This window comes from Ascaphus truei, chromosome 7 (assembly GCF_040206685.1).
Source record: "Ascaphus truei isolate aAscTru1 chromosome 7, aAscTru1.hap1, whole genome shotgun sequence".
NCBI lineage: Eukaryota > Metazoa > Chordata > Amphibia > Anura > Ascaphidae > Ascaphus > Ascaphus truei.
In genome coordinates, this window is record NC_134489.1 from 75,023,799 (window position 1) to 75,051,475 (window position 27,677).

Sequence of the window (27,677 nt, forward strand, 5' to 3'; positions counted from 1 at the left end):
GTGTTGCATTACTATTAATGTGTGTAGATACTATGTGGTCCCTATTGGTATATAGGGATATAATTACATTGTACATTTGTAGGTGTAAGAGACAGCTGTGTGTGCATTCATATAGCGCAGTATGTATAGATATGTCCTTTAGCACTCATGGAAAGAGAGTTCTCTTGTGTCAGGGTAGTGACTCATGAAGCTGCGATCTCGATTTAGCCCACCGTTAAGTGTCCCGAACACTTGCATAAATTTGTATTCATGCAACCGTCTCTCTTTTGGTGTTCTAAGATTACCTTTGTGTATGGCCACCTTCAGATTGTTCATCTTATGGCCAGAGTCAGAGAAATGTTCGCCGACAGGACTGTCTCTTGTTCCACGTGTGATGCTGTGGCATTATATTATGTGATGATGTGGGTTATATGTGACCACCAAAGGTACCCTGTCGCTTGTCTCTTTCTGTCTGTATTCAATGAGATCACTTCTTGGTATTCTGGTGGCTTTGGGGATTTGCTGTTCTACAATTCTGTGGTTATATCCACAGTTTATGAAATCCGATCTCAAGGCTGTAATCCGCTGGCCTCTTTCTGCTGTGTCGGAGCATATCCGGTTGACTGTAGATGGTTGCATGCTTAGTGTGTGTGGGGTGGAAGCTGTTGTCCCTCAAATAGCTGGATATGTCTGTAGGTTTGCGGTATATAGAAGTCTGTAGTTGGTTATTCTTTATAGTAATGGTGGTGTCTAGTAAATATACTTTGTCCGGTTAATGGGTGAGTTTGAGGTTGATGGTCGGGTGGAACATATTGAAATTCTCATGGAACTGTATGAGGTCCTGTTCACCACAGGTCAAAATCAGGAGGATGTCATCGATGTTCCAAGGGTATATAAGGGGTTTAAAGTGACAGGTGGAAAGAATGTCACTTTCCAGTTTTGCGCAGAACAGATTGGCATACTCTGGCGCCATCCGAGTGCCCATAGTGCTCCCAGTTGTCTGGAGGTATGTGTCATTTCCAAATGTGAAGTTTTTATGGGTCAGAATAAATTTGATGCATTTTGTCACTCTGAGTGGCTCCTGCGGTTCCAGAAAGTATCTGCAGGCTGAAATCCCATAAATTCGCTTACACACAATGATACACAAAATACAGACAAAAAGACACACTTACTTTGGTACTGGAGTCAAAAACTAGATTTTCCTAGGTGCAGGGAACTCTATGGGAGAGTTTTACCCTTACCGGGACTTAGCCCGGAATCTCCTGGAACCCAAATCGGCATAAAGTTCCATACGCCACCGCTATATAACTGTATTTGTAACCATGTATTATTTGTCATATTAACTATGTCCAGGAAATACTTGAAAACGAGAGGTAACTCTCAATGTATTACTTCCTGGTAAAACATTTTATAAATAAATAATAATGTTCTCTTCTGAGAACTTGGTCCCTCCTGACCACGAGTTAGTCCAAATCTCCTGGAGCTCAAATCGGCATAACATCTCAGCCACGTCCGCTACGTTCCTGATAACTTGGCCCCAAAAAACTGGACTTCGACTCTGGCGGACAGGTTTTTCAGGCTTGAAATCGAAGCCGGTTGCTCTGCTATTCGCACAGAAGCAACTTTGAAAAGCCCGCCCGCGCTCTTACTACCGGAGACTACGAATCCGATTGGCTCATCGATTCTTATAATATTCTGAGTTTCAGTCACAAAACTCAGCAGCCAAACAATGCGTGGGAAAATCTCCAGGCAACCAATCAGAGCCAAGCCAGCTAGAAAAGCCGGGTCAGCGGGAAATCCGAAATAGCCAAGGATCATGCGCAAGCCTGCCACCTCTCTCCCTGGCTATCTCAATGCCACCCGCTGGGCAGGCTCCACTAGGTCTGGCAAAACAAGTGGCATCCTGGAGGACTGCTATTGATCTCTGGACCTGGTACTCCACCTTTCCCCGCTGACCAAATGCTATTCACACCTCTGGGCATCCTCTGATGTCCAGCAGACTTACTGGCGTCTATTTGTTAGCGCGGGCAGCCTGTTTGGACATCGGTTCAAAATGTAAAAAGCACATTACATTATTAAATTATATTTCACTACACTTGAGAGTCTTGGGGGACAGGGGATAGAAAAGGAAAAATGTTGTAGTTTTATTTCTATCTGCCTTATTCCCCACGCACTTTCTCTTGGACTCTGTCTGGACTCTCAGATTCCCCCCTCAACCTCATATACGGTTAGAGCACCCACAAACCCTATACTGGTTGTGGGTCACCATGGCAATAGCTGGGGTACCCCCCTTAACATAGGGATTCCATCAGCCACAGAAATACATATTTTATCCCTGTGCCTCATTCTCCTTATGGGGCTGTGCTGAAGCAGGGTACTCTAGTGGCGAGTCACGCTTGCGTTTTCAAGGGGAGATATTGCCAGGACAATGTGCCTACATTTATCCGAGAATCTGGCAGGATTCCCGGGTACATTTATAGAGGAAAAGACAACTCTAGGCCTCAACCTCCTAGGTACATTCTGTTAACGGTTCCTCTGCAAAAAAAACCTTGAAACTCATACCCTAGCAATCCCTGCTTGCTCGCATGCCCGGAAAGGGGGGGAAAAAAAAAAATCTTTTATTACATATAGTACAACAGAATTGAACATTGTTACTGGGCCCAAGAGCTAACTCTCACAGACTCTGGTACACGGATCAGGGGTAACCAAAAGGGGCTTGACCTTTGAGAGCATGGTTAACCCCGCCCCCCCACCCCCAAGATGAAGACTCAGAGGCAGACACCTCATCAGTTGGCTCAGCAAGCCTGGATGTCCTTGAAGCTTTTGGGTCGCTGGGGATGTCCTGTCGGGAGAGTCCATCAGCATTACCATGCTCACTAGCCTTCTTGTGCTGTATGGTGAAGTCAAACTCCTGAAGGGCAAGGATCCAGCGAAGTAACTTGCTATTCTCCCCCGAAACCCTCTGTAATCAGCTGAGGGGATTGTGATCAGTGACCACCGTGAATAACCAGCCATACAAATAGGGCTGCAGTTTCTTGAGAGCCCATACAATGGCTAGGCATTCTCTCTCAATAGTGGCATAAGCCACTTCTCTGGCTTCCTGCTCAGATAGACAATGGGGCATTCACCCCCTCTTTACCCACCTGACTGAGTACAGCACCGATACCGTAGTCGGAGGCATCGGTCTGTACAAGGAAATGCTTGGTGTAATCTGATGCTGCCAGAATGGGAGCACTAGCCAGTGCTGTCATCAGTGCCTGGAATGCTTCCTCACAGGCAGGGGACCAGGCTACCAGAACAGAGAGTTGTTTCTGCGTTAAGTCAGTCAGGGGTTTGGCAAGGGCACTATACTGTAGGACAAACTTCCTATAGTAACCAGTGGTGCCTAAGAAAGTCATGACCTGTTTCTCGGTTCGGGGCACTGGCCACTGAATGATGGCTTCTACCTTAGCCGGCTCTGGCTTGAGATGCCCTCCACCCACTCTGTGCCCCGGATACAGAATGTCTGCCATACCCACTAGACACTTTGAAGGCCCTGCCTCCTTAATGCTCTTCAGCACCGCTGCTACATGCACTAAGTGTGTCTCCCATGAATTATTAAACACAGCTATATCATCCAGGTATGCCCTTTCAAAACTCTGCATCCCTGCCAGTAACCTATTGACCAGGTGTTGGAAGGTAGCCGGGCATTCTTCATCCCGAATGGCATAACCAGGAATTCATATAAGCCACTCGGAGTAATTTGGGGCATGGGATAAGCATCTGACACCATCTGAGCATTGAGAGTGCGAGTGCTACAGTCTCAGGGTACTGGGTGTCAAAATCCACCACCATGAGTATGTAGTGCTTGCCGGTCCAGCTAGGGATCTTCAAGGGCCCCACTATGTCCATAGCTACCCTTTGGAAGGGTTCCCCAATTACCGGTAGTGAATTCAGGGGAGCCTTCACATGGTCACCCACCTTGCCTATTTGCTGGCAAGCATCACAGGACCGGCAAAAGTCTGCAACTGCCCTGGATGCCCCCCGGCCAGTAGAAACACTGCAATAGCCGGGCTCTAGTGCAAGTGACCCCCTGATGCCCCGCTAGGGGAATGGAGTGGGTTACCTGCAGTAACTGCTGCCTATACTCCCTGGGTACCACTAGCTGTCTCCTACCTGTCCACACAGGGACCTACCTGTCCACGCTAGGGGCTTGCTCCCTATACAAGAGCTCACGGTGCCAAAGATACCGGTCTGACCCACTCTCAGAGGCAAACTTCGACATCCGGAGCCTAATGCCCTCTAAGTCGGGATCGGAACGCACCGCCGCTCTGACCGGTGCCCCCAGCTTCGATCTCTCTCCCTCAGTCACTAAGTCTGGTGATGGGGAAACAGGTAAGTTGGAAGGAGGATCAGTACATTATCTCGACTCTGTCTGGATTAGCTGCCTGGTCTCTGCAGAGACCACTGGAGCTGTTGGTCCCAAATGCAGGGGGACGGTGACATCCTCAGTGGGCAGGGGTACCAAAGTCTCCCCTGCCTGGGCAAGTGCCCTGCTCTTGCTGCTGGTGATTGCTGCAACTGGAGCAGCATCCTCCGCAAATGAGCAGATGAGGTGCCCCAGGTCGTTACCGGGTAGCACCTTACTATCCAACCCAGGCAAAACACCCACATCTCTTATACCTCGACCGGCGCCCCATTCGAGGAACACCCGGGCGACCTGGATTGACCTAGGTCCCCCATCTGGCATGGTGACCTGCATCCCTGTTCCCAGGAGCAAATCCTCTGAATTGACCAAATCAGGTCTCACCAGAGTAACAGTGGCACCGGAGTCGAGTAAGCCGGCTGCCTGGCAAGCTCCGATGGTCACTGGCCGCAAATGCTTCCGCTGCACATCATTGGACTGCAACCCTACATTTGCAATCTGATGCCCTTCTGCCGCCTCTGCTGTGCCACTTGCTGAAGTGATATAAATCTCCATCTGGGTCCGCTGCTGGACAGCTGCACGCTGCTCCTCTGTGTGTGCCAGTCTCAAAGCGGCTAGTGGCCTCGCAGCTGGAGTGCATTGCCCCTGAGGGGGTTTGCTGGAACAGTGCCGCTCCGGACAATCTGGCCTGATGTGCCCAGTCCGATTGTATTGATAGCACCGTTCTAGTGCCTGAATTCTGCAGACTTGGGTGTACTCCCCTCGGCAGCTGCTTTCGGCTTCCAGAGTGCCGTTGTTGGACTCAGTGCCCTTGCGTACCCGAGTCGGATTGGCTCCATTCTAGGCAGACACTTTCCTGCCCGATAGCTGCATCCCGACAAGTGGCTAGCTTTCGGTCAAACACCCAATCCCACACCCCAGGCTGGCACCGTTGTAAAACCTGCTCCTTTAACATTAAGTCCAGTAAGCTGTGGTACTTGGTGGCTTTGCATCCTTCCACCCACTGAGTGCCATGCTGGAGTTGGGCAACAAATATCATGTGCGTTTCCTGGCCGGTCTGGTCCCAGACCTGAACATGCTACGGTATGCCTCTGGAGTGAGTGCATACTGGCACAGTAACAAAGCCTTCACGTGTTGGTAGTAGTAGCTGTCTGCTGACGGGATCCCCTGGAAGGTCTTCAGAGCTAACCCCCGTCAATAGCGGTAACAACCGCAGTACCCAGTTCAGTTCTGGCACACGGAACCGCCAGGTTATTTACACCGTTTTACCGGGATCATTCATTGAGCAAAACAAGGTATTGAAATAAATTGTAATTTATTCGGTATAAAATAGCTTACACACAATGATACACAAAATACAGACAAAATGACACACTTAATTTGGGACTGGGGTCCAAAACTAGACTTTCCTAGGTGCAGGGAACTCTATGGGAGAGTTTTACCCTGACTGGGACTTAGCCTGGAATCTCCTGGAACCCAAATCGGCATAAAATTCCATACGCCACCGCTACGTTCTCTTCTAAGAACTTGGTCCCTCCTGACCACGAGTTAGTCCAAATCACCTGGAGCTCAAATTGGCATAAAATCCCAGCCACGTCCGCTACATTCCTGAGAAATTGGCCCCAAAAAGCTGAACTTAGACTCTGGTGGGCAGGCTTTTTAAGCTTGAAATCGAAGCCGGTTGCTCTGCTATTCGCACAGAAGCAACTTTGAAAAGCCCACCCGCGCTCTTACTACCGGAGACTACCAATCTGATTGGCTCATCGATTCTTATAGTATTCTGAGTTTCAGTCACAAAACTCAGCCAATCAACGCGTGGGAAAATTCCCAAGCAACCAATCAGAGCCAAGCCAGCTAGAAAAGCTGGGTCAGTGGGAAATCCGAAATAGTCAAGAGACATGTGCAAGCCTGCCACCTCTCTCCCTGGCTATCTCAATGCCACCAGCTGGGCAGGCTCCACCAGGTCTGGCAGAACAAGTGGCATCCCAGAGGACTGGCATTGATCTTCGGACCTGGTACTGTGCGTTTCCCCGCTGACGAAATGCTATTCACACCTCTGGGCATCCTCTGCCTGCTTTGAACTCCGATTTCCAGCTGACTTACCGGCGCCTATGGGTTAGCTTGGGCAACCTGTTTAGACATCGGTTCCGAATTTAAAAAGCACACTACATTATTAAAGTATATTTCACTACACTTCTGACTCTTGGGGGGCAGGGGCAGAAAAGGAAAAAAATTGTAGTTTTATTCCTATCTGCCTTATTCCCCACACACTTTCTCTTGGACTCAGTCTGGACTCTCAGAGTTTCCCTTCAACCTTATATATGGTTGGGGCACCCACAAACCCTGTACTGGTTGTGGGTCACCTTGGCACTATCTGGGTTACCCCCTTTCACCTTTGGATTCCCTCAGCCAAAGGAATACATGTTTTATCCATGTGCCTCATTCTCCTTTCTGGGCTGTGCTGAAGCAGGGTACCCTAGAGGTGAGTCGCAAACCCCCCCTTGAAACTCATCTCCTAGCAATCCCTGCTTGCTGGCATGCCTGGAAAGGAAAAAACACAAAAAATACTTTTATTACATACAGTACGTAATGGTGTTTCCCCCACCCTATGGGAGAATTCCCTGTTACCAGGTGTATGGTGCATGCTACCTCTAGGCTCACAAGAGGCTGAAGTGTCCGCTGATGGTTGGGGGGACTGCAGAGCAGGCTTCTGGGGTACATACCCGACATTTACTTCATGGTACTCAGCACCTTCATATGCTGTAGGCTCCAGATGTGTGAAGGTAAGTTCCCACAGTAGAACAGACTCCTCTCCCCCCGGAAAGATTACACACCAGGCAGGAGGTATATATAACAGGAACTGGTTTAATCTTCTGTACAGAGGTAATTCTGCCCAATGCAGTCACAGCTTCTGGTCTCTCAAACTTCAGATGGTCCCTGTACCTACACTACGGTTCAAGGGCCCCGCAGCAGTCCTAGCTCTTCTCTGATCCTCTAGCAGGTTCAGAGGCATGGGTAATCATCCACTCCCCCAAAAGGGAAAGGAACCTGGGCCTGCCAGTACACAGCAGCCTGGTTGTGACACCCTGTCTCTCTCAAAGGTAGAGACCAACTCACAATTTGGAGATGCAACCCCCTTGAGTACAATAGGGGGGCGGGGGTACCAGGTCTGAACCCAGGATTGGGCAACCTCAGACCTAATCCCACCTCCTCCCCTGTCACTCAAGGGGACCTTGAGTGGGGAAAATCCATGATTGATCCCAACACTGCCTACTGTTACCAGGACTGATATGTCAGTACAAAGTAGAATAGTGACCACACCCAGCCATGGCTACAAGTATAACAGAATGGTACATTGTTACTGGGCCCAAGAGCTAAACCTCTTGGACCCTTATACACGGATCAGGGGTAACCAAAACGGGCTTGACCTTTATTTGAGAGCCTGGTTACCCCCTACCGTCACAAATATAGGTCTCTGCTGATGCATTGTTTGCGTTTATTTGAACACAGAGTATCTGTATAAACTTGTTACAAATATAAATATAGTAATGTTCATATATAGTGATATGGAGAGCCGATTTCCAACTGAATATCTGATTTTTCTCTTTGTGTTGAAATATTAATAATCAGGATCAACAAATATAATTGTTTGTCTCTTTTCTTTGGCGTGCTGGGGATCATAAACATTTTATTGTATATGTTTGGAGGACTCCACGGTCCTTCAACTCCCCGTGTATCATTGCTGAATATATATTCCCTCTCAATTGCAATTGAATGCTGTCTAATCTATTGTATATACACTTATAGCATTACCTCATTAAAAAAAATAATACTTTTAGTAACAAAAACACGCATATTAAATAAAAGACGATAAATCTGGTTAGTTAAATGAACACTACATTCATTAACCATACCTATATTAAATATATAATATTACATGCAGAAAATAAAGTGAACCTATTCTGCACTCTTCAACAGTCATCTATACTTTAAAGATGTACTCTCTTACCATGATGCCAAATTTCAGGATGTCCATGAAAGTAGGATCCAATTCCATGACCAACAAAATGGGGACATACTTGGAAATCATTTTCTTTGGCTATCTGGCTTTATAAATGAGAAAATACGTAAAGGTAAAACAACAGCTCTCACCTTGAATTTAAGGCAAAGAAGCGTACACAATTCATATTTATTGTTACACTACAATATATTCATCATGAAGTACTTCTTTGCGTAAGTGGTATCTGTATCTGCCTTTTCGTATCTCCCGCTGGTCCCTAGAGTATTATGTGTTGTAATGCATTGTGATATATTGCAAACATTACCAATGGACCGTAAAGAAAATCTGGTTTGTGTTCTGTTAATGGTGAAATGTTGCAATACCATTGCAGGCACAGGCACCAGTCACTGTTGTACTGTCTGCATTTGTTTAAAACTGTGTTAAATAGATGCTAAAACATGAAAGGTTTAAATAGCCACAGGATAAGGGATATTTTCTGTTACTGAACTGTAATATTTAATTTATTTGCTCAAATCACATCAGTTTAACAATCTTATGACATTATATATTCCTTCCAATATCTCCCAATTAACGTTATCTTGTCCACACAGTCGAACAATACATATTTGCATTTTCCATTGGGCACAAGTTGATGATAAAATATAAAACTGCAACCACCAGCTGTTACATTAAATGGACCTACACATCAGAATCGGATGTAAACACCTTCTCTCAGCTGTGTTTACATAGGAGTGTTGATTAATCCCTTTGTGACAGAGTTTCCTACACCCACACCTCTATGCATCAGGATCCAAGAATTTCATGTCACTTCGATTGCAGTGTGTGGCCAAACTTCTGGAAAAAAGCATCATCACAGTGTTTCAGCTCACATTATGGCTAACATTAGAAAGAGGAAGTATCAAGTAGAAACCCGAACACACAGAAAGTAAATTGGAAGAGTATCTTAAAAATGAGCGAAATTAATTATTTACTCCAAGATGGTCAACTTGGAGGAACTTTTCAGCGTCCGTGTAAAAGGGATCTTCTGATTGAGAGTCCAGCTGTCATATTTGCTGTCTTTTCATTAAAAAGTGAACATTATGAATCGGATAGTTCCACAGTTCAAAGGTTGAAAAACTTCAATTTTCAGTAAATATCACTTATAGCAGGGGTGCTCAACTCCAGTCCTCTAGATCCCCCCTCCCCCCCCCCCCCCCCCACCAGGTCAGATTTTCAGGATATCCCTGCTTCAGCACAGGTGGCTCAATCAGTGACTGAGCCATCTGTGCGGAAGCAAGGATATCCTGAAAAGTTGACCTGTTGGGGGTTGTAAGGACTGGAGTTAAACACCACTGACTTAAAGGATTTCATTCTTATAGTGGGCCAGTACAAAGTGGGCCGATTAGTAATTATGTAAAAAATCAACCAGAATGTTCTTAGAAACATGTTTATGCACATCTCAGGTGATATACAAAGCAGTCTAGATGTACATTTTACCACCAAGTGGAAAAGCCTTAAGCAGTGGGTCATTACGTACAGTAATTAATATAAAAATGATTATAAATGTGGATGACATTTTTGATTTTTCAAGCTTGTTCCCCAACCAGAAAGAGTGGTGTGGAAAGTGAATTAAAAGATAACATCTAGAAGGTGTGAAGTGGTAAAAGGAAAGAAAGAATTCACACACAGTAATTCGACATAATAACATGTATTGATCACATAATAGTGAGAAAATAACTTTCCAGGCAGCATCTCCACGACATTCTCTCATCAGGATCCTGCATGGTGTGTCCTATGACTTCATGATTAAACTTGATTGCAACAGTTTCATTTCAGTGCCAGCTATTTTTAACAAACAGAATCTGAAAAGTAAATGCCAAAACAGCACAGTGTATGAAGGGATTACCACTGCAAAGGTTAAAACCACCCATATTTGTATTATGCAGCGTACATGGCTTTTTATGACAGATTGTGCTGCCATTTTTGACCCTATAAATTCCACCTTTGTATATCTAGTTTTATAGTGACACCAATGCATATAATTCGAATCCATTTTAAAACGCCACAATATAAAAGTAACATCTCAAGGTGTGTCTGGGATTTAAATTGTAGTGCAGAATACGTATTGGTCCAATATGAGAATAGTCTTGTTGGAAGTTATTTAATTGATCAACAATACAGTATACAAAATAATATACATTACATGGAACAGATACCACTTCTATTGTGTACAAAAATGTTTTCACTAAGCATTGATATGGGGTATCGCATCCCAAAGTTGCGTTAACTGCCTTTCAAGTCAGTGGCAGTTAATGTTGTTTTGTGGTGCGGTGGTACTATGCATTGGAGCGTAGTGAATCCCAGCCAATTTCCCCGCTGGTGCCGAGCGCGCTCATGCTTGGAGAGCGCTCCAAGCATGAGCGCCAGGTGTCCTGCATGTATGCTCGCGCGGGGGGGGGGACGGGGGCATTGCGGGTAGTTGAGCGCGAAAGTATAATTTTTTTGTTTACCTAAGCGCCGAGCGCGCGCACAGCGTGAGCGGGGACTTACATATATCTATATATGTAAGTAACCGCTGCAAGTGCCACCTGCTCAGCGCTAGCGGGGACACAGCCTTAGGCCGAGTCCATGGTCCCTGCTGGCGTGCTGAGGCGCGCTGAGGCGCAGGGAAAGCGGGTGCTTTCCCTGGCCTTGCGGTTGCTTACCGCAAGCGCTCTCAGCAGCCGTCAGGAGGCGGTCCGGGGGCGGGCGCGTCACTGGCCGGGGGCGGGCCAGTGACGTCACGGAGCTGGTTCGCCCTCATTGGGCGAACCGCTCACGTGACCGGCCTGTCTCGCCGGCAAGCGGGGGAATTTTAAATTCCCCCAAGACCTGCGCTTCCGCAAGCACGCGGAAGCGCAGGTGAGCCCCTACTAAAGCCGCTCTAATTGCGGCTGTAGGGGATCAGTGCTGAGCGGGAGCGCGCGTCAGCACGCTTCCTCAAGGACGCAGCAAACATGTGCGGGGCCTTAGACACTTTTAGTGTTGCCTCAAACAGAGAACCCAACATTTCACACTGATGTCTGAACCTAGATCAAAGAGGTTAATCACGTTTTTCCAGGTGAAAATAAACCGTTTGAACACCTTCCTTGTTAGAAGGATTGTAGAGGTTTCATATATTTATTTTTTTACTGTTTGTTAGCATATGAAGAAAACAAAGGGGTAATGTATCAAAGTCTCCCAATTGCAAAACTGGAGTAAAAAACGGCAGCATATTTATTAAAGAAAACGGTTGCCATAGGAAGCAACAAGAGGTTTTGCTTTGATACATTTTGTGCAGCATTTCTGTTACAGACTTTGCACCAGCATTGCAGTCGATAGACTATGATACACCAAAGTGCATCTCCCACACTTAATAGTCTAGCCCTCATGAAAAAAGGAAATGGAGTAAGTCAATACACACATAGTTCCAAGACTAAGCGGTTATGAATTGGCCATTTGTATGTATATCTTTATTTATATACTGCCTTCCCTGTACATAGCTCTTCACAGCAGTGATACATGCGACATAATAATATAACACATAACGGGAATAAGCGCTTCAGACATAAAAGTAACATTAGGAAAAGGAGCCCCTGTCCCAAAGAGCTTACAATCAAAGTCAATTTGCCAAAAGAATACTGGATGTTAATCTGAGGAATGGCTCAGTGGTTAGGACAAGGGTTTATGAATCCTTGAACTCAATGTTATCACACTAGATAATACAACACATCTACAGACCAAGATAATACAATGCTTCAGATACAATATACACATACAGTTACAGGGACAGTGCAATGCTTAGGGTAAAGTGTGGGCAGTGACGGACCAATGGCCAGGCAACAGAACACAGGTGTTGCACTAGGGCAGTAGACCGGGGATATGACACGGATCTCTATATCAGAGGGCTTCCGACACATTCCCCCTTTTCCGTTTGCCACTTTCATAAAATGGAACCTCTTAGCCCTGTATTGTCAATATGTTCAAACCGATATGTATAGATGCTGCGGCCTATGTGCCAGATCTGCATTAATGTGGACACTCGCTCCTCCCAAGAAGCAATAGCAGCATTGCCATAACGTGTAATATATGCCTTTACAGTACATTCACGCCATTGGCCCGGACGGAACATGTCAACAACATCCATAAACTACACAGGCATATAAGGACATTTATACCCCGAAGTGTCCAGCATTTTGTCTTGTACCATTCGATCAGCTCGGCTCAACCGGGTTAAGTTTCTTCCAAGAAGCCCTCCCGGCAAAACTCAAATGAAAGTTTCCTCCTTAGGTAACTCGGCTAGGGCCATGTCCCACGTTACATCGTCACTGTAAGATCATCTAGGTGCAGTGGCGGATTTCCCATTAGGCCCGATTGGTAGAAAAAATTTGGAGCGACACAATTTCGAGGTGGCATTTACGACTGGCGCTTGCTGCCCGCGCATGCATCATTGGAGCTTGCCAGCTACTCGTGCACAATCGGTGCTTGCATGGCCGGCATGCGCGGCCAGCAACATGATGTCAAACGGCGTTACGTTGCCATGGCTATGAGACAGCATAGCGCTGGAAGAGGAGGGCAGCACTAGATAAGTGGCTATGGGCGCCCTTTTTTAAACTCCGCCTCTGTTTATGTGAGCTTGATAAACCTCTTCTTCCACCTGAGGAGTTAACGAGCACTCCCACCAATGCACTACTATACCCCATTTTCAAGCAGACATTCGGGTCAGCATGATCTTTGGTGTGCGCTTCAACACCATACTGTCCTTTCCCATCTCACCGAACAGGAAAAGGGAGGAGTCAGAATCCGCCATCGATCGGGGTACACTCACTACAGTAGTCTTGAGCTCAGTAGCCTTGTTCCAACCACATCTCCAAATACATCGCTCGGCGGTTACCGGCTTCAGGAAACTCAGGCACAGCAGCATCAACTTCATGATCTTTGGCCTTTACACAGTGGGCACCACTTGCCTCTGCAAGGGCCAAAATCATGGAGGTGTCCTCATTCACTGCCTGTGTTTCCACGAGTATCTCAGCCGGAGCAACTTCCATGGCTCATTCCGCTTTCAGGGATATCTTGGGGTCTTTGCTCCCATCCTCCCTGGTGTGAACATCCAGAGTCAGTTCCGTCTTTCCATATTCCTCTGAAGGAGCAGCTCGCCGGAAGTATGGAGGAGGCAATTCTATATCAGCTCTTGGCAAACGGGAGGACATGTCCGTCTCACTGGAGCTCCCACTACTCAGCATAGTAGAAACATCATTGGGGATATCTCGGAACCCCCTAGACTTTGTGTAGATAGCGCGTGTCACACTCATCGCACCTGGCATTTCAGGACAATTCTCCTCCAGGTGTACCGGCACATGGCACACACAGCCTGCAAGAATTCTTTACCCTGTACGGAAATCAGAAAGACCCCACCTGGGATGTCCTAGTTTGTGACTGTCACAGCAGGCACATTAGGCTTCATATTGATCTGAGGTTGAGATGACAGTACAGAACAGACGTGGCCATACTTTTGCGACACTGGGGTAGGCGGGCTCTTCATATTAGTTGCACCATTGTACCCTTTTTGCCAAACTGATGCTTTTGGTGGCAAAAATAACCCCACCTAATTTAGCAGAAAACTCTTCTCGGCGGGAAACATTTGCATAGCATTCCCAATCACTTCTGCAAACTCTTTTTAGCAGGAATATTGGACGTACTTTCTCTGCAGGACACTTATGCAATGCCATCCTCAATCCTTGGACATTGCAAACTTTAAATCTTGGTGCGCAAACTTGACAAACAGTCCTTGATACTTGCATTGCACAACCTAACTTCACTGGCGTGAAACAGAAATCCCATTTTGGCAACATTTTCTTCAGCTGGAATTTTGGGCTCAAAATTGAGCAAAACTCTTTTAGCACAATACTTTAGCAATACAGTCCCACTGGTAAGGGACAACAAGTTCCTGCTCCTTTGCAAAACATGTAGCAAGCTTTTAGCGATCAACATTTTATACTTCAGTCTCCACCTCGGAAACTTGGGCAGCTAGCACTCAACACTTATCTTGCAGAAACCCGTTCCCAATGCATAGAGGCTAGTAAAACAGTTCCTTCGATCAAACTTGCACAATCCTTGCTTATTCTGTGCAGACTTGCAAAAATTAGTTATTAGCAAAAATTAGTTGAATTTCGCAACTATCATTTGCAAAAAAAATATCTTCACAGTAGAGCAGCAGAAAAACAGTTTCCACAGCGGGAAACACAGAGTCTTTGGTAAAAAAAAAAAAAAAAAAAAAAATTATTTTCTTCACTTCAAAAATTCCAAAACGAGTAAAAAACACAAAAACGTTTCTTTTCAGCATGCCCAGCCCCACGTTGGGCACCAAATGTAATCCTCCTTACCCGGCCTTAAAGGAGTTTACATTGAGTGTGTGTGTGTGTATATATATATATATATATATATATATATATATATATATATATATATATTCTTCAGTATTAGTACCTTTTTCATTTGGACTAACAATTTATGTCATAGGAGAGGCTTTTGAGAGTTCCCTCTTCCTCAGGTCAGCTTTGTACTGGTTTACAAAGGAATCAGAGAAAGAGAGGAGAAATCTCGAAAGCTTGTCCTATGACATAAATTGTTAGTCCAAATAAAAAAAAAGGTATCACCTAATACTGAATTCTGCACTATTGCAACTGGACTAACACGGCTATTTCCGTATATATATATATATATATATATATATATATATATATATATATATATATATATATATATATAGTGGTCGACAAATCACCAAAAAATCTACTCGCCACCTAGTACCACACGTGTGCTGCTTGGGCCAATAGGAGCTCGCCACGATGTTAAATCCACTCGCCCGGGGCGTGCAAATGTATAGGTTTGTCGAACACTGTATATACATATACATATACCATACTGAGTTAAGTTATGGTGAGTAAAAAAAAGTGACAAAAACCCTCCACAGCAAAGCATATAGCAAATGTAAATATACTGTATGCTCATTTGCATGTCTTAGGCAGGTCTGCAACCCCGCTTTTCACCATTATCACCCAGCACACAGCACTTCCACTGCAGCAAGGGATTCTGGGAAATGACAAGCAAATGAACACACAGTGCCACTTTTTGCTTCAAAAACCATTTTATACATGGTTCCCTATAGGCTTAAGCTTGCTGCATGGTCACAGCTTTGAGCACAGCTTAAGATGCATAGCCAGAAAACCCACCCACAGACAGCTTTTTGTTTTGAAAATTCTTTTATTATGCAGCGAATCTTTACAACAAGATTATAACAGTACATAAATCATTTTCTAAACAGAAAAAAAACCGCGACGTTAACAACGGCGCAGTGCATATCCCACACAACTCACATACATTTTTATTAATGGTTTCCACAAAAGTAAAAAAAACTGTGACGAACACGGCGGTGCAGTGCATTTATACGTATGCACCGCACCACAGACATGACATATCATACACACATTATCTCTAACTTTATTGCACAGAAAAACTTTTGGGGCGCGGGGGAGTAAGGGGGGTGGGGGGGTGGGGAGGGGGGTGTTTAGTCCTCCTCAGGGCCGTCAAAGATGGAATAGTCCTTGAGCAGGCTGTGGAGCAGCCTGCGACAGTCCTGTACCGACATCCTCTTCTTCCCCTTGATCAAACGTTCCCTGGCGAATAGTAAAACGTCCTTGAAACAGCACATTAGACGCCAACCGGCTTCGATTGCGTCCTCTGTGTGTGTTCCTGTGAAAAGTCCGTGGAACACCGAGTAGTACGTGACGCACTTCCTCGGTATACAGTCCTGGGTTGCACCTGGGGCAGTGCCTCACGAGGCTGAGTTTACTCTGGTACTTGTCCGCATTCACAGGGAGTCCCCCGTGTATGGCCTGCCAAGCAATGTCTTTGTGTTTGTTCATTAGTCTTTTCGATGCCACATTCCTCCACACCGTTCCAAAGGTGTTGGGGTGGAGACCTGGGACCGATTCCATGATGTCTTTAGCCCTGATCATTTTGTAGATGACCTTGGGCTTCCACAGGTCTGGTTTTACTCCCTCCAGATTGTTCTGCCTCACAAACTTCTTCACGTCCTTGTAGAACCAGGGCGTGCGCCAGCTGTAAGGGATGGAGCTGTCCCACTTGTCCCACCCCAGTGCTCTCCAGAGCGGCAGGAGTAGGAGGCGGGACATGGAGTAGCCAGAGGAGTCTTTGTCGCAGTCTCTCAGGGTGATCCGCACGCAGTTGCTTACAAAGAAGGCGCGCAGCATAGTGGGGATGTCGGGGATTCCTCTACCCCCCTTGTGCGGCTCTTTGTACATCACCTCGCGCTTTCCCCTCTCAAACTTGGCCCCCCAGACAAAGCGGAACACTGCCATGGAGATCTCCTGGCAGGTTCTGGTCGAAGGCGGGTATGCCTGGGCCACGTACTGCAGGACAGGGAGGATCTCGTTCAGCAGTACCAGCTTTTTTCCCTCAATGGTGAGGGGTCTGAGGCGCCACAATCCGATTGTTTCGACCTTGATGGGTCTCATCAGTGTGGGGTTGGTTAACTGGCTATGCAATGAAGCGAAAGGATGGGGTTTACCATACTGAGTTAAGTTATGGTGAATAAAAAAAGTGACAAAAACCCTCCACAGCAAAGCACATAGCAAATGTAAATATACTGTATGCTCATTTGCATGTCTTAGGCAGGTCTGCAACCCCGCCTTTCACCATTATCACCCAGCACTTCCACTGCAGCAAGGGATTCTAGGAAATGACATGCAAATGAGCACACAGTGCCACTTTTTGCTTCAAAAAACATTTTATACATGGTTCCCTATAGGCCGTGTTACTCCAGTTGCAATAGTGCAGAATAAATGAGAATAAATGTTATATATATATATATTTATGTGTTATATATATATATGTATGTGTTATATATATATATTTATGTGTTATATATATATATATATATATATATATTTATGTGTTATATATATATATTTATGTGTTATATATATATATATATATATATATATATATATATATATATATATACACAGTGGTTGACAAATCACCAAAAAATCTACTCGCCACACAAAAAAATCTACTCGCCACCTAGTACCAAACGTGTGCTGCTTGGGCCAATATTTACTCGCCCTGGGGTTAAATCCACTCGCCCGGGGCGAGCAAATGTATAGGTTTGTCGAACACTATATATATATATATATATATATATATATATATATATATATATATATATATATATATATATATATATATATACTAGCTGAGAGACCCGGCGTTGCCCGGGATGTAAATGCGTAATAGGTAGTATTATTTATAAATCGTGGAACAATAGGTGACTGTTTGTTGTAAAGGTTGGATAATAATATTGAAAAGAAAGATGGAAGAAAATGTAATACGATGTTGTATAAAAATGGTTTATTGTAACCACACCACAGTACAATGTATATTTTGGTGCCATAAGTGATGTAAAAATCTGAGTCGTGTGTCCTGCTAGGGTGTGAGGCGGCGGGTGGCGCGTGGGTTGTGAGTGCTGTGTGCGAGTGGGGGTCCTGCTAGGGTGTGAGGTGGCGGGTGGTGCGTGGGTTGTGAGTGCTGTCTGTGAATGGGGGTCCTGCTAGGGTGTGAGGCGGCGGGTGGCGCGTGGGTTGTGAGTGCTGTCTGTGAGTGGGGGTCCTGCAAGGGTGTGAGGCGGCGGCTGGCGCGTGGGTTGTGAGTGCTGTCTGTGAGTGGGGGTCCTGCTAGGGTGTGAGGCGGTGGGTCAGTGATGTCGGTGCGTAGGGGCGGGAGGCAGCAGGTGTGTGTGGCGGCAGGTATGTGTCGAGTGTGGCGGGTGTCTGTTGAGTGCGTGCAGCGGCTGTGAGGCGGTGGGTGAAAGGCAGAGGCGGCCGGAGTAAGGGCGGGTGAAAGGCAGAGGCGGGGGTGGGGAGGCGGTAAGGCGGGCATGAAGGCGAAGGGCGGCGGGAAGGGGAGGAGGGGGTGGAGGAGGGGGGCAAGGGGTGGAGGAGGGGGAAAGGGTTAGAGGAGGGGGGGGAAGGGTTAGAGATGGGGGGGGAAGGGTTAGAGGACGGGGGGGGGAAGGGTTAGAGGAGGGGGAAGGTGGTGGAAAGGGAGAGAAGGGGGGATGTGGTGGGAAGGGGGAGGAGGGGGGATGTGGTGGGAAGGGGGAGGAGGGGGGAGGTGGTGGAAAGGGGGAGGAGGGGGAAGGTGGTGGGAAGGGGGAGGAGGGGGGAGGTGGTGGGAAGGGGGGGAGGTGGTGGGAAGGGGGGGAGGGGGGAGGTGGTGGGAAGGGGGGAGGGTGGAGGTGGTGGGAAGGGGGGGAGGTGGTGGGAAGGGGGGGGAGGCGGTGGGAAGGGGGGGTGGAGGGGAGGTGAAGGGGGGGTGGAGGGGAGGTGAAGGGGGGGGTGGACCGGAGGTGAAGGGGGGGGGGGGTGGAAGGGAGGTGAAGGGGGGGGTGGAAGGGAGGTGAAGGGGGGGGGGTGGAGGGGAGGTGAAGGGGGGGGGGTGGAGGGGAGGTGAAGGGGGGGGTGGAGGGGAGGTGAAGGGGGGGTGGAGGGGGGGGAGGTAAATGGGGAGGTGAAGGGGGGTGGAAGGGAGAAGTGGAGTGAGGGGAGGTGAAAGGGGGTGAGGGGAGGTGAAGGCCGCTCACTCACCCGTCCGGCAGGTCCCACGTGGATCTGAGGCGGGAGGCAGCGTGTTGTGGCCGCTCTCCCGCTGTGTCCCGGGCGCTCGCTCGCTCCCCCGCTGACTGTAGCGGCGCCGGGGGGGGGGGGGTATCGGGGAGACACTGACACTGACACTGGAGGGGAGGGGGGGTGGAGGGGAGGTGAAGGGGGGGTGCAGGGGAGGTGAAGGCCGCTCACTCACCCATCCGGCAGGTCCCACGTGGATCTGAGGCGGGAGGCAGCGTGTTGTGGCCGCTCCCCCGCTGTGTCCCGGGCGCCGCCATCTTGGGCACTCGGCGCCGCGAGGCAGCCTGCCTGGCCACTGGCTGTTCCCCCGCCGGGGAGGGGTGAGTTGTAGCGTCGGGGAGGGGGGGGGCATGTATATGTGTGGGGGGGGGAGAGGTGGGAGATATAGAGGGGGGGTCTCGCACGGCCGCTGACACTGGGTGGGTGGGGGGGTTGGGGGGCGCTGAAGGGGTAATAATAGTGTGTGTGTCCCGCTGACTGTAGCGGCGCCGGGGGAGGGGGGGGGTCGGGGTGAAAGCGCGGGAGACACGGGGAGAGGAGGAGGTGCGCGCGGGTGCTGCTAACTGTGAGCCCCGCTAATGTATGTAACAGTGTGTGTGTGTGTGTGTGTGTGTGTGTGTGTGTGTGTGTGTGTGTGTGTGTGTGTATGTGTCACTGTGTGTGTGTGTGTGTGTCACTGTGTGTGTGTGTCACTGTGTGTGTGTCTGTCACTGTGTGTGTGTGTGTCCCTGTGTCCCTGTGTGTGTGTCCCTGTCACTGTGTGTGTGTGTGTGTGTGTGTGTCTGTGTGTGTGTGTCTGTGTGTGTGTGTCCCCCTGTGTGTGTGTGTGTCCCCCTGTGTGTGTGTGTGTGTGTGTGTGTGTCCCTGTGTGTCTGTGTGTCCTTTGGCCCGTCACTCCGCCTCAGGTCAATGAGAGGTGTGCGGGGGCGGGCGGGCCAAGGGACCAATGAGATTTCCCCTAGGGACACCGGACATCCAGGCAGGCAAACATACAGTGCTTTCACTAATATAGTATAAAGATATATATATATATATATATATTGTGACAAACGGCTAACTCTGGGACTCCGTCGTTTGTCCGGGACTGTTTAGAACACGGTCTTTTAGGGTAGGTTAAATGATGAGGCGTCACGTACTGTTCCTTTAAACAGGCTATGCCTGGTTTATTCAGTCCCAGGCACTGAGACTGCCACAGTGCATACAACAGAAAACAGATCAAAACAAAAGCTGCTCACCTGAGCGATAACTTAACTTAGATATCCCTGACTCAGGGTTGGACGTGGCTTTTCCACTTCCAACATCAAAACACGGTACTTTTGCAGTCTTACACAAATGAACAGAAAGATTGAACCTGTTTGGGGAAGAGGCTTCTCCCCTCTGTAGTTCAGCAGCCTTCCAGCCTCCTGGCTCTTGTGGGGAGACCAGAGCAAACAGGAAATCAGTCTTTCATACCTGATTCCTAATTAGCATGACAGGTGACAGAAATCAGGCAGCAGACAAACTCTGGTCTGGATCTCTCATCCCTCAGTTCCAGCGCTTGCCAAACTGTGGGATGGAGTGTATGTATTATAAGGCTGCACTCCCAGGCCAAACAGGATAGAAACTGTCTAGTATCCTGGGAGCCCTATATACGGAATTTATTACCATCCCCTGGTTTCTGTCACATATCCTCCCCCCCAGCTCAGACCTCGAGGGATGAGCGACCATGGATATTAGGGAGTGCATCCTTGACAACCCGTCAGCATTGCCATGTTTGTGCCCTGACCTGTGTTCCACAGAAAATGTAAAGGGTTGTAGGCTTAGGAACCACCTGGTCACTCTAGCATTCTTTTCCCTGTTTTGACACATCCAGGTAAGGGGTGCATGATCTGTGACCAACCGGAATTTTCTCCCCAACAGGTAGTATTTGAGCGTCTCTACAGCCCACTTTATTGCGAGACACTCTTTCTCTACTATGGAGTAATTTTTCTCCTGGGGATTTAGTTTCCTACTTAAATAAAGGATGGGGTGCTCCTCACCTTGAGACTCCTGGGAGAGTACCGCCCCCAGCCCAACCTCAGATGCGTCGGTTTGGACTACGAACTCTTTGGAGAAGTCAGGTGTGACCAACACTGGTTGGGCACAGAGAGCTTCTTTCAGGCTTCTAAAGGCCTGTTCGGTTTCGGGGGACCACTTTACCATTAGCGGTCCTCTTGCTTTTGTGAGGTCAGTTAGTGGGGTTGCCTTAGTTGCAAAATTGGGAATAAACCTTCTATAGTACCCAATTAACCCCAAAAAAGTCCTTACTTGTTTTTTTGTAACTGGTCTTGGCCAATTTTGTTTCGCCTCCACTTTGAGTGTTTGGGGTTTGAGTAAACCTCTGCCAATAGAATATCCCAGATACTTGGCCTCCTCCAGACCAATAGTGCATTTAGCGGGGTTAGCAGTTAGTCCAGCAGACCGGACTGCGTCAAGCACAGCTTGGACCTTTGGAAGGTGGGATTGCCAATCTTCACTATGGATTACCACATCATCCAGGTAGGCGGCAGCATACCGAGCATGTGGTTTTAAAATTTTATCCATCATTCTTTGGAATGTGGCGGGAGCTCCATGTAAGCCAAAAGGCAACACCTTATACTGAAAGAGGCCGTCTGGGGTTGAGAAGGCTGTCTTTTCTTTTGCCCTTTCTGTGAGGGGAACCTGCCAGTACCCTTTTGTTAGGTCTAGGGTTGTGAGATATCGGGCTTTGCCCAGTCTCTCTACAAGTTCATCTACCCTGGGCATAGGATAAGTATCAAATTTTGACACCGCGTTTAGTTTCCGGTAGTCATTACAAAACCTTGTTGTACCATCTGGCTTTGGGACTAAGACTATAGGGCTGTTCCACCCACTTTGGGATTCCTCAATTACACCTAGTTTTAGCATTTTTTTAACCTCTAAACTTATAGCCTTTCTTTTGGCCTCTGGGATTCGGTACGGTTTAAGGTTAACTCGGACCCCTGGTTCAGAGACTAGGTCATGTTCAATTACGCTAGTTCTACCTGGCCGTATAGAGAAGATTTCTTTGTTTCTTCTCACTAAATTCTGAACCTCTCGTTTCTGATGAACAGACAGGGTTTCAGCTATGCTAACCTCTGCGTCAGTTTCTTGATTCTCTGACGGACCTGGGGGTACTAGGGTTAACAAGACTTCTCTATCTTTCCAGGGCTTGAGTAGGTTTATATGGTAAATTTGCTCAGGTTTCCTCCTACCTGGCTGTCTTACCTTATAATTTACTTCTCCCACTCTTTCCAAGACCTCATATGGCCCATGCCATTTAGCAAGGAATTTACTCTCCACGGTGGGAACCAGAACTAGTACCCTATCACCTGGAAAAAAAATTCTGACCCTAGCACCCTTATTATACGTATTCCTCTGTGCTTCTTGAGCTTTCTCCATGTGTTCCCTCACTATGGGTAGGACTGCAGCAATGCGGTCCTGCATCTGGGCAACATGCTCTATTACACTTCTGTAAGGGGTAACCTCGTGTTCCCAAGTCTCTTTGGCTATATCCAGTAAGCCCCTTGGGTGTCGGCCATACAATAGTTCAAACGGGGAGAAGCCTGTGGATGATTGGGGAACTTCCCTAATGGCAAATAACAGGTACGGTAACAAACAATCCCAGTTTTTCCCATCTTTATCAACCGCCCGCCGTAACATGCTCTTTAAGGTTTTATTGAACCTTTCCACTAAACCATCTGTTTGTGGATGATAGACTGAGGTTCTGAGATGCTTGATTTTTAGGAGTTTACATAGCTCTTTTGTTACTTGGGACATAAATGGTGTTCCCTGGTCAGATAGAATCTCTTTAGGAATCCCGACCCGGGAAAACAGAACTACTAACTCTTTTGCTATGTTTTTAGCTGAGGTGCTACGTAGGGGAACTGCCTCCGGATATCGGGTGGCATAATCTAATATTACCAATATATGCTGATGTCCCCTAGCAGACTTTATTAGGGGTCCTACTAGATCCATAGCAATCCGGTCAAATGGTACCTCTATTATGGGAAGGGGTACCAATGGGCTGCGGTACGCCTTGAACGGGGCGGTGATCTGACATTCTGGGCATGAGGAACAATAATTCGTAATTTCTGCCAGAACCCCAGGCCAATAGAAGCTTCGGAGAACCTTTTCTTTTGTCTTTTCCACCCCTAGGTGTCCCCCCAATGGATGACTATGTGCGAGGTGTAATACTACGTTACGGAATGTCCGTGGTACCAACAATTGTTTAGTTGTAACTGATTTCCTTTTATCAACCCGATATACTAGGTCGTTCTCTACCTCGAAGTAGGGGTAAGCAAGTGACCTATCTGGTTGGCCAGGAGTACTATTCTGGTCCCGTATATTTCCCCTTGCTACCGCTAATGTGGGGTCTTCCCACTGGGCCTTCTTAAAACTCCCAGGACTGACCTCTAGGTCAGCGAGGGTCTTATCCGGTTCTGGGGTGGTAAGTGTCTGCTCAACATCTTGATTTGGGGTATTCCCTACCAAAGTAGTGATGGGGAAGGGAATTTTATAGCACTCCTCCTTTTCCCCCTTCTTATTTGGGCCCTCGTCAACCTCCATTTCTGAAAAAGGGAAAGGATTTGTTTCTTCTAATACTTCGTTATGGTCCGCTATTGAACTCTGGGCGCTATTCTGAGCGGGGGACCACATTTTTAGAAAATGGGGAAAGTCGGTCCCTATTAACACATCATGTGCCAGTTTGGGTACAATACCCACCTTGAAATCTAAAGAACCAAACTCTGTTTCAAAAAAAACATCAACAGTGGAATATTCATGATTATCCCCATGTATACAACAAATTGCCACTCTTTGTGAACTGTTTCCCTGTTTCTTCTTAATGGGCAAGAGGTATTCGGACACTAGTGTGACCATGCTCCCAGAGTCAAGAAGTGCCCGAACCCTCTTACCATTAACCTTTACAAATGCCCACAGATGGTTATTCAAGGGGTCCTCTGGGCTAGGGCCCATACATTGGGACAACAGCGAATAAGGTTCCACGCTGTTGCATTGCATGGGCTCATCATTTAGTGGGCAGATTTTTGCTGTGTGGCCCCTCTCATGACAATTTACACATTTAGGTACATAGTCTGTGTCCCACTTAGAGCCTTTTCCCGGCTCCCCATGTTGGCTATTGCCCTTAGTGTGCGAACCACTGTTGCTGGTGCTGCGTGAAGGTGGTCGCCGCTCTTCAGCGCCCCTTAACCCCGGTACCCTTTTACCGTCTCTGGAAGAGTCCTGGAACCTCGGGTAGTGGGGTTGCTCCACGACTGTGGGTTGCGGGTGCTCTTCTGCTGCATTGTACCTTTCTACGAGGGCCACAAGCTCATCCGCATTGTGGGGGTCACTCCGACTGACCCAACGGCGTAAGGCAGAGGGAAGTTTCCTCAAGAACTGGTCCATGACCAACCGTTCCACGATGTGGCTGGCTGAGTTGATCTCGGGTTGTAGCCACTTCCGGGCGAGGTGGATGAGGTCATACATCTGGCTTCGGGTGGCTTTATCCATCGTGAAGGACCATGCGTGAAACCTTTGGGCGCGAACAGCCGTGGTTACGCCGAGGCGGGCGAGGATCTCGAACTTCAATTTTGCATAGACGTTAGCTTCGGCTGGCTCTAGATCAAAGTAAGCCTTCTGGGGTTCGCCGCTTAGGAAGGGTGCGATTAGACCAGCCCACTCAGCTTCTGGCCATCCCTCTCTCTGTGCCGTGCGTTCAAACGTGAGAAGATAGGCTTCCACATCATCCGAGGGTCCCATCTTCTGAAGGTAGTGGCTTGCCCTGGTCATTTTCGGAACTGGGGCTGCCGCTGCCAGTGGAAGGTTACTGATAGTCCCCCTCAGGATCTCGAGTTCCTGCTGTAAGCCCTGAGCGAACCGCTGTTGCTCCTCTCTCAGCAAGCGGTTTGTCTCTTGCTGGTTTGCAATCGCGTTTTGCAGGGCTTCATTCGTCTGTTGCTGGTTTGCATTCGCCTGTTGCTGGTTTGCATTCGCCTGTTGCTGGTTTGCATTAATCTCTTGCTGGGCTATTAGCAGCTGTTGCTGGGCTGCATTCGTCTGCTGCTGGTTTGCATTAGTTTCTTGCTGGGCTATTAACAGCTGTTGCTGGGTTTCATTCGCGTCTTTCTGGGCAGCGACATTGCGTACCAGCGCACCCACCACGTCTTCCATCTTGTTTGCAGAGGATGAAAAAAACTTTTTTTTTTTTTTTTTTTTTTCTTTCAAAGTTCTTCAACCCGCAGACCCCCTAGTGCTCTGCCCGCATTCTCCACCATATGTGACAAACGGCTAACTCCGGGACTCCGTCGTTTGTCCGGGACTGTTTAGAACACGGTCTTTTAGGGTAGGTTAAATGATGAGGCGTCACGTACTGTTCCTTTAAACAGGCTATGCCTGGTTTATTCAGTCCCAGGCACTGAGACTGCCACAGTGCATACAACAGAAAACAGATCAAAACAAAAGCTGCACACCTGAGCGATAACTTAACTTAGATATCCCTGACTCAGGGTTGGACGTGGCTTTTCCACTTCCAACATCAAAACACGGTACTTTTGCAGTCTTACACAAATGAACAGAAAGATTGAACCTGTTTGGGGAAGAGGCTTCTCCCCTCTGTAGTTCAGCAGCCTTCCAGCCTCCTGGCTCTTGTGGGGAGACCAGAGCAAACAGGAAATCAGTCTTTCATACCTGATTCCTAATTAGCATGACAGGTGACAGAAATCAGGCAGCAGACAAACTCTGGTCTGGATCTCTCATCCCTCAGTTCCAGCGCTTGCCAAACTGTGGGATGGAGTGTATGTATTATAAGGCTGCACTCCCAGGCCAAACAGGATAGAAACTGTCTAGTATCCTGGGAGCCCTATATACGGAATTTATTACCATCCCCTGGTTTCTGTCACAATATATATATATATATATATATATATATATATATATATATATATATATATATATATATATATATATATATATATACACACACACACACAGTTGTGTGAAAAAGAAAGTACACCCTCATTGAATTCTATGGTTTTACATATCAGGACATAATAACAATCATTTGTTGCTTAGCAGGTCTTAAAATTAGGTAAAATCGGATGAACAAAAACACATGACATATTACACCGTGTCATGATTTATTTAACAAAAATAAAGCCAAAATGGAGAAGCCATGTGTGAAAAACTATGTACACCTTATGATTCAATAGCTTGTAGAATCACCTTTAGCAGCAATAACGTAAAATCATACAGAAAACGATTACTTCATCAGTCTTTCACATCGTTGTTAGGAATTTTGGCCCACTCTTCTTTACAACGTTGCTTCAGTTCATTGAGGTTTGCGGGCATTTGTTTATGCACAGCTCTCTTAAGGTCCTGTCACAGCATTTCAATCGGGTTGAGGTCTGGACTTTGACTGGGCCATTGCAACACCTTGATTCTTTTCTTGTTCAGCAATTCTGTTGTAGATTTGCTGGTGTGCTTTGGATCATTGTCCTGTTGCATGATTCAATTTCGGCCAAACTTCAGCTGTCGGACAGATGGCCTCACATTTGACTCTAGAATACTTTGGTATACAGAGGAGTTCATGGTCGACTCAATGACTCTAAAATCATTGCTGATGTCTTTCCTCCTTGGCATTGTGTTAACACACACCTAAATGCCCCAGACCAGCAAACTGCTAAAACTTTGGCTTTTATAGAGGTTGTCACACTTGCTGATGATCAATTAATCAAGGGCATTTGATTAGCAGCACCTGTCTGCTACTTAGCATCTTAATTCCTATGGAAGCAGAAAGGGTGTACTTAGTTTTTCACACATAGTTTCTCCATTTTGGCTTTATTTTTGTTAAATAAATCATGACACGGTGTAATATGTCATGTGTTTTTGTTCATCTGAGGTTGTATGTACCTCATTTTTAGACCTGCTAAGGAACAGATGATTGTTATTATGTCCTGATATGTAAAACCATACAATTCAAAGAGGGTGTACTTTCTTTTTCACACAACTGTATATATGGTTTTGAAGCAAAAGGTGGCACTGTGTGCTCATTTGCATGTCATTTCCCAGAATCCCTTGCTGCACTGGAAGCACTGTGTGATAATGGTGAAAGGCAGGGTTGCATACCTGTCTAAGATATGCAGATGAGCATACAGTAATATTTCCATTTGCTATATACACATATAGGATATACTGTATATATATTTATTTATATATATATATATATATATATATATATATATATATATATATATATATATATATATCCTCCTACCTTTTCAGGGTGATGTGTCCATGCACTCTAGGCATGGATATGTGGATATGTAGATAGAATAATGATGAGCACTAAGAACTTTTATTGTACAAACAAGAGCTTTATTCACAGCCGTTCAGAGAGTTCGCTATAGTACAGACAGACTCCACTTCAGACACGAACTGGTGTCAAGCAATATGGTTACTCAATAATAATAATAATAATAATAATAATAATAATAATAATAATAGCATGTTCTTGAATAGCGCTGCTAGTTGTACGCAGCGCTTCACAGAGACA

The 27,677-nt window shown here is 46.9% G+C and overlaps 1 protein-coding gene across 3 annotated transcripts in view; it reads right to left on the bottom strand.

Annotated features, from left to right (window-relative positions):
• METAP1D (methionyl aminopeptidase type 1D, mitochondrial) overlaps positions 1 to 27,677 on the bottom strand; it is a 121,529-nt gene that overhangs the window by 11,954 nt on the left and 81,898 nt on the right. For all 3 annotated transcript variants that reach the window (XM_075609072.1, XM_075609073.1, XM_075609071.1), the window contains one exon: positions 8,394 to 8,491. In XM_075609072.1, coding sequence (XP_075465187.1) covers positions 8,394 to 8,491 — 98 coding nt within the window. The remainder of the gene's footprint in view (positions 1 to 8,393; positions 8,492 to 27,677) is intronic.